The sequence below is a fragment of the Coregonus clupeaformis genome, chromosome 17 (genome assembly GCF_020615455.1).
Source record: "Coregonus clupeaformis isolate EN_2021a chromosome 17, ASM2061545v1, whole genome shotgun sequence".
Lineage (NCBI taxonomy): Eukaryota > Metazoa > Chordata > Actinopteri > Salmoniformes > Salmonidae > Coregonus > Coregonus clupeaformis.
In genome coordinates this window covers 50,298,820-50,313,510 of record NC_059208.1, presented here as the reverse complement: position 1 = coordinate 50,313,510, position 14,691 = coordinate 50,298,820, and the positions used below count along the sequence as shown (strand labels likewise).

Sequence of the window (14,691 nt, the reverse complement as noted above, 5' to 3'; positions counted from 1 at the left end):
AGCATACTGTATGTGTAGATAGGGAACTGTATACAGCATGTGGAAGGCCCATGTATATAGACATGCTCACACTTCCACACACATATGCTTACACATACAAATACATACACACACACACACAGTTGGATGCTGGGCTGCTCATTTGATGCCCCTTCTGCCAAGTGGCACCTGTCACCGTGGAGACGGCTGATTGCATCATCAGCACCCACCGGAGGGGAACAATGTGCTAGGAGAGGGGAACCATGAGGCCTCCTCTTCTCCTTTCATCTCTCCATCACTTCATCTCTCTCCTCTCTCCTACCTTCTATCCTCCTCTCTCTTCTCCTTTCATCTCTCCATTACTTCATCTCTCTCCTCTCTCCTACCTTCTATCCTCCTCTCTCTTCTCCTTTCATCTTTCCATCACTTCATTTCTCTCCTCTCTCCTACCCTCTATCCTCCTCTCTCTCCTCCTTTCATCTCTTCATCACCATTTCCCTTTCCACCATTCTCCATCCTCCTCTTTTCCCCTCTTCTTTTTTGATACCTTCATCGCTTGCATCCCATTTTCCTCTATCCTCCTCATCTCTCCCCTTTCTTCCAGCCTGTATCCTCCTCTTATCTCTCCTCCTCTCATCCCTCCATTACCAACATTCTCCTTTCTTCCATTCTCTCTCCTCCTCTTCCATCCCTCTCTCCTTCCCTAATTTCCTCCTCTCCTCCTAACCCCCTGGCAGCTGTCATCAAAACAAATGTGAACCAGAAGAGGTTAACTGTGGTCTTCAATTTCAAAACTGTCTGAACGTGTTAGAGGCCCTAAAGAACAATAGATGACTAAGATCCAGAATACAAACATGATTATCTATAGTTTTATTCACTCCTTCATCAGTTCTTTCTACACGTGCATGTATTTTGTTGAGAAGAGAGTACGTCTGGGTCCTAAATGGCTATTCTCTGCATAGTGCATTGCTTTTGACCATAGCCCTATGGGCCCCTATGAGCCCTGGTCAAAAGTAATGCACTATATAGGGAATAGGGTGCCTAAATGTCCGCTGATCTCTTCCTTCATTCCTCTTTAATTTCTCTCTCTCCAGTTCAGAGAACCAGCTGAAGTGGGCGGGGCTTCGCCTGGAGACAGACGTGTGTGTGGCGGGTCAACAGGCCCCCGACCCGGAAGTCATCCAGAACTACGTGAAGAAGGTTAGCCCTGCCCATTAGTCCTAAAGCACAGCTCTAGCATCAGTTTACTACTTACACTCAGCTCCCCTCTGGGAGAAGTTACCCATAGGCACAGATCTAGGATCAGCTTACTACTTACACTCAGCTCCCCTCTGGGAGAAGTTACCCATAGGCACAGATCTAGCATCAGCTTACTACTTACACTCAGCTCCCCTCTGGGAGAAGTTACCCATAGGCACAGATCTAGGATCAGCTTACTACTTACACTCAGCTCCCCTCTGGGAGAAGTTACCCATAGGCACAGATCTAGGATCAACAAATTCCTCCACAAATGTTAATCGTAGCCTTTTACGCTCTACCTGTATACGGGTTGAAAATGGCAGAATTGGTCGCTAATAAGCGTCAGTGTTGTCTGAGTGAAGGAAATGCTGTAAATTAAGAGGACTTGATGTGTTTTGAAAGATGAGATGTTGAGTATTATAATAAATAACGATTTGATGTCATACATCAAATCATGTTCTCCCGAGTGGCGTAGTGGTGCCACTAGAGATCCTGGTTCGAATCCAGGCTCTGTCATAGCTGGTCGCGACCGGGAGACCCATGGGGCGGCGCACAATTGGCCCAGCGTCGTCCAAGGTAGGGCAGGGAATGACCGGCAGGGATGTAGCTCAGTTGGTAGAGCATGGCGTTTGCAACGCCAGGGTTGTGGGTTCGATTCCCACAGGGGGTATGAAAAAAAATTGGAAAAAAATGGAAAAATAACTAACTGTAAGTCGCTCTGGATAAGAGCGTCTGCTAAATGACTAAAATGTAAATGTAATACAAGCAATCCAAACACCTGTGAGTCCACATCACATCTCCAAATCATAAAACCCATATACAGGGTCAAGGTTTATGATCACTATGTTTGATGGACAGTTATAAGATCACATGTTGTCATACCCTGGGATGTTCTGAACAGAATGAGCTTGTGTTTGTTTATTGTGAAGAAAATGTGCCGCGTCACCAAAATGACAATTTGTTTCTCTGAATTGCCTTTTGAAAGCCTAACACTGTAAGATCATATTTTATAACTTAGCTAGTCATGTTGGCAATAGAACAAGCTTTCTAATCATGCCCACTTGACCCAGAATGCAATTTATAATGGACGGTTTTTTGATTGCGTAAACAACAGTAATTGTGTGATGCAGGGCTGTGTTCCAAAAGAAAACAACTCCAAGTGTACTTGCTCTAGTCCCTCAACGGCACAGCTAGGAGAGCTCAAAAATGCACCTTGAAGACTCTTCTTTGATTCCTAAAAGTGCATTGAAATTGCTTTGCAACTGTGCACACTTTGGAGAGGTGTGTGGCCACTTGGAGACACTCACTCAAACTCTCACTCATATCATTTTTTTTGTCTTATGTTCCACCTACCCCACATTTTCCAGGAATAGTCTTATCATGTTACTGAATGTATCCAGAATATTTTCAGATTTCGTTGTCAACAAATGCGATGAAAAGTATAGTAAATGTAAAATGCACCTAAAATCAACAGTGTAATGTTTGGATTCAGTCTTGTGTCCGGTGAACTGTTGGGTACTCACCTTTGGTCTAATCATTTTCACATTATCTCCAAACTGTTCCCTTTCATTTGCTACCATGGTTATGCATTTTCATATTTCTTCTGTAAGAAACATTTCAATTTAGCCCGAGCCAATTCCCACAAGTGTAAAGGGTTAAAGGCCCAATCCTTAGTTGGACTCCCCTCCTCTGTTTTGGTAAAAAGCCGAAAGATGGGCCTGGAGAAATTCAAATTCATAGACCGAGCTATGGAAGCAAGGACTGACCAATCCAAGATATCAAAATTATAGTTTAAAGCATGTTTTGAGGCTATACAGTGTTTGTTTACATTTATATTGTTTACAAATATTGGAGTAAAACAAGCTAATATTATGGGTTCTGATGGGGTACGACAGTTTAACTAAGGTCATTAGGCATTTTAGGTTATATTCTTCAAGAATCAATAGGTATATACAGTGGGGAGAACAAGTATTTGATACACTGCCGATTTTGCAGGTTTTCCTACTTACAAAGCATGTAGAGGTCTGTAATTTTTATCAAAGGTACACTTCAACTGTGAGAGGCGGAATCTAAAACAAAAATCCAGAAAATCACATTGTATGATTTTTAAGTAATTCATTTGCATTTTATTGCATGACATAAGTATTTGATCACCTACCAACCAGTAAGAATTCCAGCTCTCACAGTCCTGTTAGTTTTTCTTTAAGAAGCCCTCCTGTTCTCCACTCATTACCTGTATTAACTGCACCTGTTTGAACTCGTTGCCTGTATAAAAGACACCTGTCCACACACTCAATCAAACAGACTCCAACCTCTCCACAATGGCCAAGACCAGAGAGCTGTGTAAGGACATCAGGGATAAAATTGTAGACCTGCACAAGGCTGGGATCAGCTACAGGACAATAGGCAAGCAGCTTGGTGAGAAGCAACAACTGTTGGCGCAATTATTAGAAAATGGAAGAAGTTCAAGATGACGGTCAATCACCCTCGGTCTGGGGCTCCATGCAAGATCTCACCTCGTGGGGCATCAATGATCATGAGGAAGGTGAGGGATCAGCCCAGAACTACACGGCAGGACCTGGTCAATGACCTGAAGAGAGCTGGGACCACAGTCTCAAAGAAAACCATTAGTAACACACTACACCGTCATGGATTAAAATCCTGCAGCGCACGCAAGGTCCCCCTGCTCAAGCCAGCGCATGTCCAGGTCTGTCTGAAGTTTGCCAATGACAACTGGATGATCCAGAGGAGGAATGGGAGAAGGTCATGTGGTCTGATGAGACAAATATAGAGCTTTTTGGTCTAAACTCCACTCGCCGTGTTTGGAGGAAGAAGAAGGATGAGTACAACCCCAAGAACACCATCCCAACCGTGAAGCATGGAGGTGGAAACATCATTCTTTGGGGATGCTTTTCTGCATAGGGGACAGGATGACTGCACCGTATTGATGGGAGGATGGATGGGGCCATGTATCGCGAGATCTTGGCCAACAACCTCCTTCCATCAGTAAGAGCATTGAAGATGGGTCGTGGCTGGGTCTTCCAGCATGACAACGACCCGAAGCACACAGCCAGGGCAACTAAGGAGTGGCTCCGTAAGAAGCATCTCAAGGTCCTGGAGTGGCCTAACCAGTCTCCAGACCTGAACCCAATAGAAAATCTTTGGAGGGAGCTGAAAGTCCGTATTGCCCAGCGACAGCCCAGAAACCTGAAGGATCTGGAGAAGGTCTGTATGGAGGAGTGGGCCAAAATCTGCAGTGTGTGCAAACCTGGTCAAGACCTACAGGAAATGTATGATCTCTGTAATTGCAAACAAAGGTTTCTGTACCAAATATTAAGTTCTGCTTTTCTGATGTATCAAATACTTATGTCATGCAATAAAATGCAAATTAATTACTTAAAAATCATACAATGTGATTTTCTTGATTTTTGTTTTAGATTCCGTCTCTCACAGTTGAAGTGTACCTATGATAAAAATGACAGACCTCTACATGCTTTGTAAGTAGGAAAACCTGCAAAATCGGCAGTGTATCAAATACTTGTTCTCCCCACTGTATATGTTTAATTTATAAGTCAAAAATGTATGTAGTAACTGCAGATTGTCCCTTTAAAGGTATATTACACTCCGAAATTCCTCCCTTAATTTGAACCTTAATATTTGACTGAAAAGATTCTCGGGGTAAACTCATCCTACTTTCCATGGATGCCTCCTCTCCTTCCCCTACTGGTTATGTACACCTGTATCATGTACAGTGGGGAGAAAAAGTATTTAGTCAGCCACCAATTGTGCAAGTACTCCCACTTAAAAAGATGAGAGAGGCCTGTAATTTTCATCATAGGTACACGTCAACTATGACAGACAAATTGAGAAAAAAAATCCAGAAAATCACATTGTAGGATTTTTTAATGAATTTATTTGCAAATTATGGTGGAAAATAAGTATTTGGTCAATAACAAAAGTTTCTCAATACTTTGTTATATACCCTTTGTTGGCAATGACACAGGTCAAACGTTTTCTGTAAGTCTTCACAAGGTTTTCACACACTGTTGCTGGTATTTTGGCCCATTCCTCCATGCAGATCTCCTCTAGAGCAGTGATGTTTTGGGGCTGTCGCTGGGCAACATGGACTTTCAACAGGACCTTGAAATGCTTCTTACGAAGCCACCTCTTCGTTGCCCGGGCGGTGTGTTTGGGATCATTGTCATGCTGAAAGACCCAGCCACGTTTCATCTTCAATGCCCTTGCTGATGGAAGGAGGTTTTCACTCAAAATCTCATGATACATGGCCCCATTCATTCTTTCCTTTACACGGATCAGTCGTCCTGGTCCCTTTGCAGAAAAACAGCCCCAAAGCATGATGTTTCCACCCCCATGCTTCACAGTAGGTATGGTGTTCTTTGGATGCAACTCAGCATTCTTTGTCCTCCAAACACGACGAGTTGAGTTTTTACCAAAAAGTTCTATTTTGGTTTCATCTGACCCTATGACATTCTCCCAATCCTCTTTTGGATCATCCAAATGCACTCTAGCAAACTTCAGACGGGCCTGGACATGTACTGGCTTAAGCAGGGGGACACGTCTGGCACTGCAGGATTTGAGTCCCTGGCGGCGTAGTGTGTTACTGATGGTAGGCTTTGTTACTTTGGTCCCAGCTCTCTGCAGGTCATTCACTAGGTCCCCCCGTGTGGATCTGGGATTTTTGCTCACCGTTCTTGTGATCATTTTGACCCCACGGGGTGAGGTCTTGCGTGGAGCCCCAGATCGAGGGAGATTATCAGTGGTCTTGTATGTCTTCCATTTCCTAATAATTGCTCCCACAGTTGATTTCTTCAAACCAAGCTGCTTACCTATTGCAGATTCATTCTTCCCAGCCTGGTGCAGGTCTACAATTTTGTTTCTGGTGTCCTTTGACAGCTCTTTGGTCTTGGCCATAGTGGAGTTTGGAGTGTGACTGTTTGAGGTTGTGAACAGGTGTCTTTTATACTGATAACAAGTTCAAACAGGTGCAATAAATACAGGTAACGAGTGGAGGACAGAGGAGCCTCTTAAAGAAGAAGTTACAGGTCTGTGAGAGCCAGAAATCTTGCTTGTTTGTAGGTGACCAAATACTTATTTTCCACCATAATTTGCAAATAAATTCATAAAAAATCCTACAATGTGATTTTCTGGATTTTTTTTTCTAAATTTTTTTGTCATAGTTGACGTGTACCTATGATGAAAATTACAGGCCTCTCTCATCTTTTTAAGTGGGAGAACTTGCACAATTGGTGGCTGACTAAATACTTTTTTCCCCCACTGTAGATGGAGAGGAGAGGAAGCCACTTAGACTATTGAGATGCCCCCCCCCTAATGTCACTATCAGCTGTGACATCATCATTTAACAACCACAAACTCCCTCTTAGGCACTTACAGTATAGTAGTGAATTCATCTCATTCTACAGAGACCATGAGATGTGAACAGGACCTCTGATCACCTGAGGATGACATCATCATTAATATTGACATACCGTTTACATAGGCATTTTGTACATAACACTTGACGTATTGTTTCCTGTCTTTTTGCATAGAACATATTATTCACTCTACCTCTTTGGCCTTTGTCACCATCAATTCCAGGAGCTCCTGTTTGAGAATTAAATATATGTTTTAAAATGTATGAAAATGTATGCACTCACTAACTGTAAGTCGCTCTGGATAAGAGCGTCTGCTAAATGACTAAAATGTCAATGTTAAAAAACAGGCCTTATTGAGTAGATTTGCATGTGAACAGGCGGAGCATAAAAGGTAGCGGTGATTGGATTGAAATGCACATACTGAGATAATGTGATATGGTCAGGCAGTGTGACATGAATATGCAATCAGTTAGCAGCCTGGCTGCCAGGGAATCACAGAAAAGAACCACAGACAGGAACCAATAGAAGAGTAGGGGACATTGATGGTTCTTCTCACACTGCAGGGTTTGGCACTTACAGTGCATTCGGAAAGTATTCAGACCCCTTGACTTTTCCTCATCAATCTACGCACATACCCCATAATTGCATGGCAAAAACAGGTTTTTATAAATTTTTGCAAATGTATTAAAAATAAAAAACGGAAATATCACATTTACATAAGTATTCAGACCCTTTACTCAGTACTTTGTTGAAGCATCTTTGGCAGCGATTACAGCCTCGGGTCTTCTTGGGAATGACGCTACAAGCTTGGCACACCTGTATTTGGGGAGTTTCTCCCATTCTTCTTTGAAAATCCTCTCAAGCGCTGTCAGGTTGAATGGGGAGCATTGCTGCACAGCTATTTTCAGGTCTCTCCAGATATGTTCGATCAGGTTCAAGTCCGTGCTCTGGCTGGGCCACTCAAGGACATTCAGAGACTTGTCCCGAAGCAACTCCTGGGTTGTCTTGGCTATGTGCTTAGGGTCGTTGTCCTGTTGGAAAGTGAACCTTCACCCCAGCCTGAGGTCCTGAGCGCTCTGGAGCAGGTTTTCATCAAGGATCTCTCTGTACTTTGCTCCGTTCATCTTTCCCTCAATCCTGACTAGTCTCCCAGTCCCTGCCGCTGAAAAACATCTCCTTAGCATGATGCTGCTACCACCATGCTTCACCGTAGGGATGGTGCCAGGTTTTCTCCAGACGTGACGCTTGGCATTCAGGCCAAAGAGTTCAATCTTGGTTTCATCAGATCAGAGAATCTTGTTTCTCATGGTCTGAGAGTCTTTAGGTGCCTTTTGGCAAACTCTAAGCGGGCTATCATGTGCCATTTACTGAGGAGTGGCTTCCATCTGCCTACTCTACCATGAAGGCCTGGTTGGTGGAGTGCTGCAGAGATGGTTGTCCTTCTGGAAGGTTCTCCTATCTCCATGGAGGAACTCTGGAGCTCTGTCAGAGTGACCATCGGGGTCTTGGTCACCTCCCTGACCAAGGCCCTTCTCCTGCGTTTGCTCAGTTTGGCCGGGCGGCCAGCTCTAGGAAGAGTCTTGGTGGTTCCAAACTTATTCCACTTAAGAATAATGGAGGCCACTGTGTTCCTGGGGACCTTCAATGCTGCAGAATTTTTTGGTACCCTTCCCCAGATCTGTGCCTTTACACAATCCTGTCTCGGAGCTCTATGGACAATTCCTTCGACCTCATGGCTTGGTTTTTGCTCTGACATGCACTGTCAACTGTGGGACCTTATATAGACAGGAGTGTGCCTTTCCAAATCATGTCCAATCAATTGAATTTACCACAGGTGGACTTCAATCAAGTTGTAGAAACATCTCAAGGATGATCAATGGAAACAGGATACACCTGAGCTCAATTTCGAGTCTCATAGCGAAGGGTCTGAATACTTCTGTAAATAAGGTATTTAAGTTTTTTATTTTTAATACATTTGCCAAAAATTCTAAAAACCTGTTTTCACTTTGTCATTATGGGGCATTGTGTGTAGATTGATGAGGACATTTTTTTATTTAATCCATTTTAGAATAAGGCTGTAACGTAACTAAATGTGGAAGAAGTAAAGGGGTCTGAATACTTTCCGAAGGCACTGTACTTCCTTATGATACACACACACACGTGTGCATTTGCACACACACGCATACATGCACAAACTAAATATGTAAAAATAAGTAAATGTCAAGGAGGTATAAAAAGCCTTTGGGTGGTATTTAGTATTAATCCCCACCACCCACATACAGTGAGGGGAAAAAAGTATTTGATCCCCTGCTGATTTTGTACGTTTGCCCACTGACAAATAAATTATCAGTCTATAATTTTTATGGTAGGTTTATTTGAATATTGAGAGACAGAATAACAACAACAAAATCCAGACAAACGCATGTCAAAAATGTTATAAATTGATTTGCATTTTAATGAGGGAAAGAAGTATTTGACCCCCTCTCAATCAGAAAGATTTCTGGCTCTCAGGTGTCTTTTATACAGGTAACGAGCTGAGATTAGGAGCACACTCTTAAAGGGAGTGCTCCTAATCTCAGTTTGTTACCTGTATAAAAGACACCTGTCCACAGAAGCAATCAATCAATCAGATTCCAAACTCTCCACCATGGCCAAGACCAAAGAGCTCTCCAAGGATGTCAGGGACAAGATTGTAGACCTACACAAGGCTGTAATGGGCTACAAGACCATCGCCAAGCAGCTTGGTGAGAAGGTGACAACAGTTGGTGTGATTATTCGCAAATGGAAGAAACACAAAAGAACTGTCAATCTCCCTCGGCCGTGGCTCCATGCAAGATCTCACCTTGTGGAGTTGCAATGAGAACGGTGAGGAATCAGCCCAGAACTACACGGGAGGATCTTGTCAATGATCTCAAGGCAGCTGGGACCATAGTCACCAAGAAAACAATTGGTAACACACTACGCCGTGAAGGACTGAAATCCTGCAGCGCCCGCAAGGTCCCCCTGCTCAAGAAAGCACATATACAGGCCCGTCTGAAGTTTGCCAATGAACATCTGAATGATTCAGAGGAGAACTGGGTGAAAGTGTTGTGGTCAGATGAGAACAAAATTGAGCTCTTTGGCATCAACTCAACTCGCCGTGTTTGGAGGAGGAGGAATGCTGCCTATGACCCCAAGAACACCATCCCCACCGTCAAACATGGAGGTGGAAACATTATGCTTTGGGGGTGTTTTTCTGCTAAGGGGACAGGACAACTTCACCGCATCAAAGGGACGATGGACGGGGCCATGTACCGTCAAATCTTGGGTGAGAACCTCCTTCCCTAAGCCAGGGCATTGAAAATGGGTCGTGGATGGGTATTCCAGCATGACAATGACCCAAAACACACGGCCAAGGCAACAAAGGAGTGGCTCAAGAAGAAGCACATTAAGGTCCTGGAGTGGCCTAGCCAGTCTCCAGACCTTAATCCCATAGAAAATCTGTGGAGGGAGCTGAAGGTTCGAGTTGCCAAACGTCAGCCTCGAAACCTTAATGACTTGGAGAAGATCTGCAAAGAGGAGTGGGACAAAAACCCTCCTGAGATGTATGCAAACCTGGTGGCCAACTACAAGAAACGTCTGACCTCTGTGATTGCCAACAAGGGTTTTTCCACCAAGTACTAAGTCATATTTTGCAGAGGGGTCAAATACTTATTTCCCTCATTAAAATGCAAATCAATTTATAAAATTTTTGACATGCGTTTTTCTGGATATTTTTGTTGTTATTCTGTCTCTCACTGTTCAAATAAACCTACCATTAAAATTATAGACTGATCATGTCTTTGTCAGCGGGCAAACATACAAAATCAACAGGGGATCAAATACTTTTTTCCCTCACTGTATAACCTTGTATTGCTACCACTGTATCATCAAAGGTATTATCTAAGAGAGTTTCACAGATAATCAGAAATTGAATGTCATCTGTTACTAGCAAATTAGTGATTTAATGAACCTTGTTTCTTAAGCTACATATGTTAACGTGGGCTATTTTGAGCACTTTTCTTCTGGGATGCTTACTTGTTTTTATTGCTTGAGTGTATGTGTCTGCTAAGCACTACCGTGTGTGTGTGTGTGTGTGTGTGTGTGTGTGTGTGTGTGTGTGTGTGTGCGTGTGTGTGTCCATGTCCATGTTCATGTACAGATCCAGGACATGGCGGAGCAGGGTGTGCTGTTTGTGGGCTTCCTGCAGCAGCCTGGCGGGGGACCCTGTTTCCTGGGGCACTTGGACCCTGAAGACCTGTCCTCCCTGCACTCCAGCCCCTCCCCCATACACAGACACCCCACCAGCCCCTCAGAACCCACAATACCGAATCTCAGCCCTACAGACTCTACAGAACCACACCAGAACCTCCTAGAACCAGAACACGACCGGAACACAGAAGTGAAAACACCAGAACACAAGTCGGTAGAACTCAGAACAATTGAGCAGAACCCTACAGATACCAGTCAGGTGGAGCTGGACTTGAGCTCAACAGGACCGCTAGATTTCACACAGGACTCTACTCCAATAGAATCATCAGACAGAGAACACGACCACAGTCCAGGCAGAATAGCCTCAATAGAGGACCAACCAAACTGCTGTCCAGATGAACCAGCAGACTCACCAGAGAGACCGCAGAGTCCCAGCCCAATAGATCCAGCTAGTGACCAACAGAACCACAACCACGGCCCAACAGAACTCCCTGGCGACCAGGATCAGCTACTGTCTAACAACCCAATAGAGACCACATGTAGAGAGAGACAACAGAATGAAAGCCAAGCAGACTTCATCAGGATTCTACTACCCAACTTCAGCCCGGCAGAGTTAACACATGGACTTGGTGGTCCAGACGCAGTCAGGCAGCGCCAGGGAGACAGACAGAGTCCAAGCCCTCAGACACAGAACCACAACCAGAGACCGGAACAGGACCACAGCACAGACGACCTGGTCCGGTCACCAGAACTAGACAACTACGACCATGGGTCAGAGTCCGAGGCTGAGAGGGGGTGTAACCGTGGAAACGGGGGCACGGGCAGTGACCCGGATGAGCATCAGAGGAGCAGCAGAGTGCCGACCCACAACAACAACAATCACATCCGGGTCAAGAGTCCAGAAAGAGAAAAGAGGGCTATAGTGTCTCCACCAGCACAGAGCAGTGAGTGTGAAGTCTACTACTGTTGCTACCTGGTTATAGAGGTTGCTGTTGTGAGTTTATACTGAATATTACTGAATTATATAACATTGATTGATTTCAGACTTGTGTACAGTATTTCATGGCAAAATGATGGCACATAATGCTATGTGCCTTTCTCTGTGTGTAGGGGTGCAGCTGTTTGCCCTGTACAACCGCACGGGGGAGCTGTCCAGCTCTCTGAGGTTCTACTCCCTCAGGGTTCCGCTGCGGCTGCAGAGAGAGGCGGGGCTAGTGACGGAGGTTGACGCCCACTGGCTGGATCACATGACACAGCATTTCACTAGCGGAGCTCACCTCATCGACGGCTTCTTTCACCTTGGAGACAACAATGGTATATTTGCCACAATGGTGATGTGTAATGCAGCAGTAGCCTGAGTGTCAGTCTGTATGTGCTGCCATGCCAACTCCTTGTCACTCATTGTCATACCAAACACTCTGTTCTAGCTCATTAATGATAACATGTTCATATTTGAAGATTGAATTGAGGCCAGACTGTTTGGCTTGTTCATTAGCATTGCAGTTAGGAAGAGCACAAACATCTCTTGGACAACGCTAGTGTTGGAGTGTTTACCATGGCGAACAAACTCAAAACTTTTGGAACTTGGTAAAGGCCTACTTGGAAAGTGTGTAGGCTCAGGCTTATCATGTTCCTTCACCCATGATGCATGGAAGCACATCGAAGCCAAGAGCGGATCAACTCTATCTTTTCCAAATCTGTGGAAACTGTAACAGAAGAAGTTGTTGAGCTTCTCTCTCTCTCTCTCGCTTTTCTTTTCTCTCTTTCTCTCTCTCTCTTTCTCTTTCAGACAGCGTGGTCTCATCCGTGGACAGTGTGTTCATCTTTCAGAGCTCCTCAGAAGAAACCCCACCCACTTCATACGACGCCATTGTGGTGGAGCAGTGGACCATTATCGATGTGAGTGTGTGCACGTGCGTGCGTGTAAATGTCTGTGTGTGTGTGCGTACGCGCGTCCATTGTCGACGTGTGTAACACTGTTTTTGTCCTCTCCAGGGTGTAGTGGTAAGGACAGACTACATCCCCTTGCTCCAGTCTCTGGCTCCCTATGGATGGAGACTGATGTGTGTTCTGCCTACTCCCATCGTTAAGACCAACAGGTACTGTCCCAACCCACCAGTCAGGAGCACTAGGTAGTAGGAAACATACCAGCCTAGTATAGACTAATAGTTACTGTATTTCTCTAAACCATACTAAACATTGGAACACTGCACATCATTTGGAACAAAATTACATTTCACAATTTCTTTCACATTATAAGATGCAGAATAGGACTCAGACAGTTCTAATATCAAGTTACAAGATGTGAGGCCAGTACTGATGTGATGTACATGACGTTAATAGCACTGTTCTCTCCTTAGTGATGGCAGCTTGTCCACAAAGCAGATCCTCTTCCTCCAGAGACCTGCCTTGCAACGCAACAGGAAAGACTTCAAGGTTCCTCTTTATTTTTCTCTAGTTCTGTCTCTCTCTCTGTCTCTCTCTCTCTCTCTGTCTCTCTCTCTCTCTCTCTCTCTCTCTGTCTCTCTCTCTCTCTCTGTATCTCTCTCTCTATATCACTCACTCTTTCCTTACCTTACACAATGCTGTGTCACAGTTGGTGTCATTCAAAAGTCATACTTCTAAATATAGCGGTAGATAACCCAGCTGAGATAGACCTACTCTGGTTCTGTTAACGCTTAGGGGGAGAGTTTTATGTTCTAAAATAGTAATTTCTTAGTACATTACAGTCAAAAAGAGAACTTTCTTCAGTCAATGATTTGCTGTTAACTGTCCAAGAGAGGCATCACAGAGACTTCTGTAGTCATTTGTCAGGTGTCTGAAGAGAGAGAGTTTATAGAAAAAAAAGGGAAAAAAACTCCTTAAAATGTCTCTCTTTCAGAAGTTGAACCTCAGGGGTCGGAACAAGCCGAAGAAAAACTCTGCTGGAGAAATGTTGGAGAAGAAAGAGGAAAGAAAGGACACATCCCCAGTGATGGGGAGAGGGATGGATGGACAAAAGAGGAACACGGAAGAGGAGGAGGAGAGAGAGGCGAAAACAAATTGGGAGAACAACAGAAATGAGAAAGGGAGAACCATAGACAGAGAAGGACTCAAGAGAGAAGAGGAGAGAGAGTGTGAGACAGAATCTCAAGAAGACTTCACCCAGGGTACAGAGGGCGGGGCCACAGACCTCAACCAGGAAGTAGAGCGGGGGAATGGCAAAGCCCCATTGGCCAGACATGAGAAGGCCGTTAGGTTTGCAGATCAATTTGTCAATCAGAAGAATGATGAAGAGAAGTCAGAGGAGAAGATCACACAGCAGCTGAGTGAGAGAGTGCTGTTTTCTGGAGTATGTTAATTAGATAGAATCAGGGCAGTATTCAATAAAGCGTCCGAGTAGGAGTGCTGATCTAGGAACAGTTTTGCCTTTTAAATCATAATGAATAAGCAGGGGGAACTGATCCTAGATCAGACCTCCTACTCTGAAATGTGAATAACGTTACAGGCCCTGACCTGGGTTCAAATAGTATTTGTAAGATTGCTTGATTGAGCTTGCATGGTACCTTGCCTGGATGGAACCAATGGAATAGTCCCAAAAGTACAAACCCAGACCAATTGACACTCTAGGCAGGCTTAGCAAGTTGTAAGATTTCAAACAGCCTACTATTTTAACCCTGGACTGGAAATAATAAATAGATATACAGAATGACAGAATAGGATGAAGCACTAGTAGCTCATCAATGGAAACCAAGGCACTTACCAGAATGGTGGTTTAGTTAAAAGCCTTTATTTTCCTGGTACTGTATAAAACCTGGAGTCATATACAGTATATATGTACAGTACCAGTCAAAAGTCTGGACACACCTAC

At 44.2% G+C, this 14,691-nt stretch overlaps 1 protein-coding gene across 1 annotated transcript in view; it reads left to right on the top strand.

Moving 5' to 3' along the window:
• LOC121586701 overlaps positions 1–14,691 on the top strand; it is a 22,283-nt gene extending 7,592 nt beyond the window's left edge. Inside the window, exons 2-8 of the mRNA XM_045226580.1 lie at positions 1,074–1,179; positions 10,792–11,785; positions 11,952–12,155; positions 12,631–12,740; positions 12,837–12,940; positions 13,202–13,277; positions 13,723–14,691. Coding sequence (XP_045082515.1) covers positions 1,074–1,179; positions 10,792–11,785; positions 11,952–12,155; positions 12,631–12,740; positions 12,837–12,940; positions 13,202–13,277; positions 13,723–14,181 — 2,053 coding nt within the window. The 3' untranslated portion in view covers positions 14,182–14,691. The remainder of the gene's footprint in view (positions 1–1,073; positions 1,180–10,791; positions 11,786–11,951; positions 12,156–12,630; positions 12,741–12,836; positions 12,941–13,201; positions 13,278–13,722) is intronic.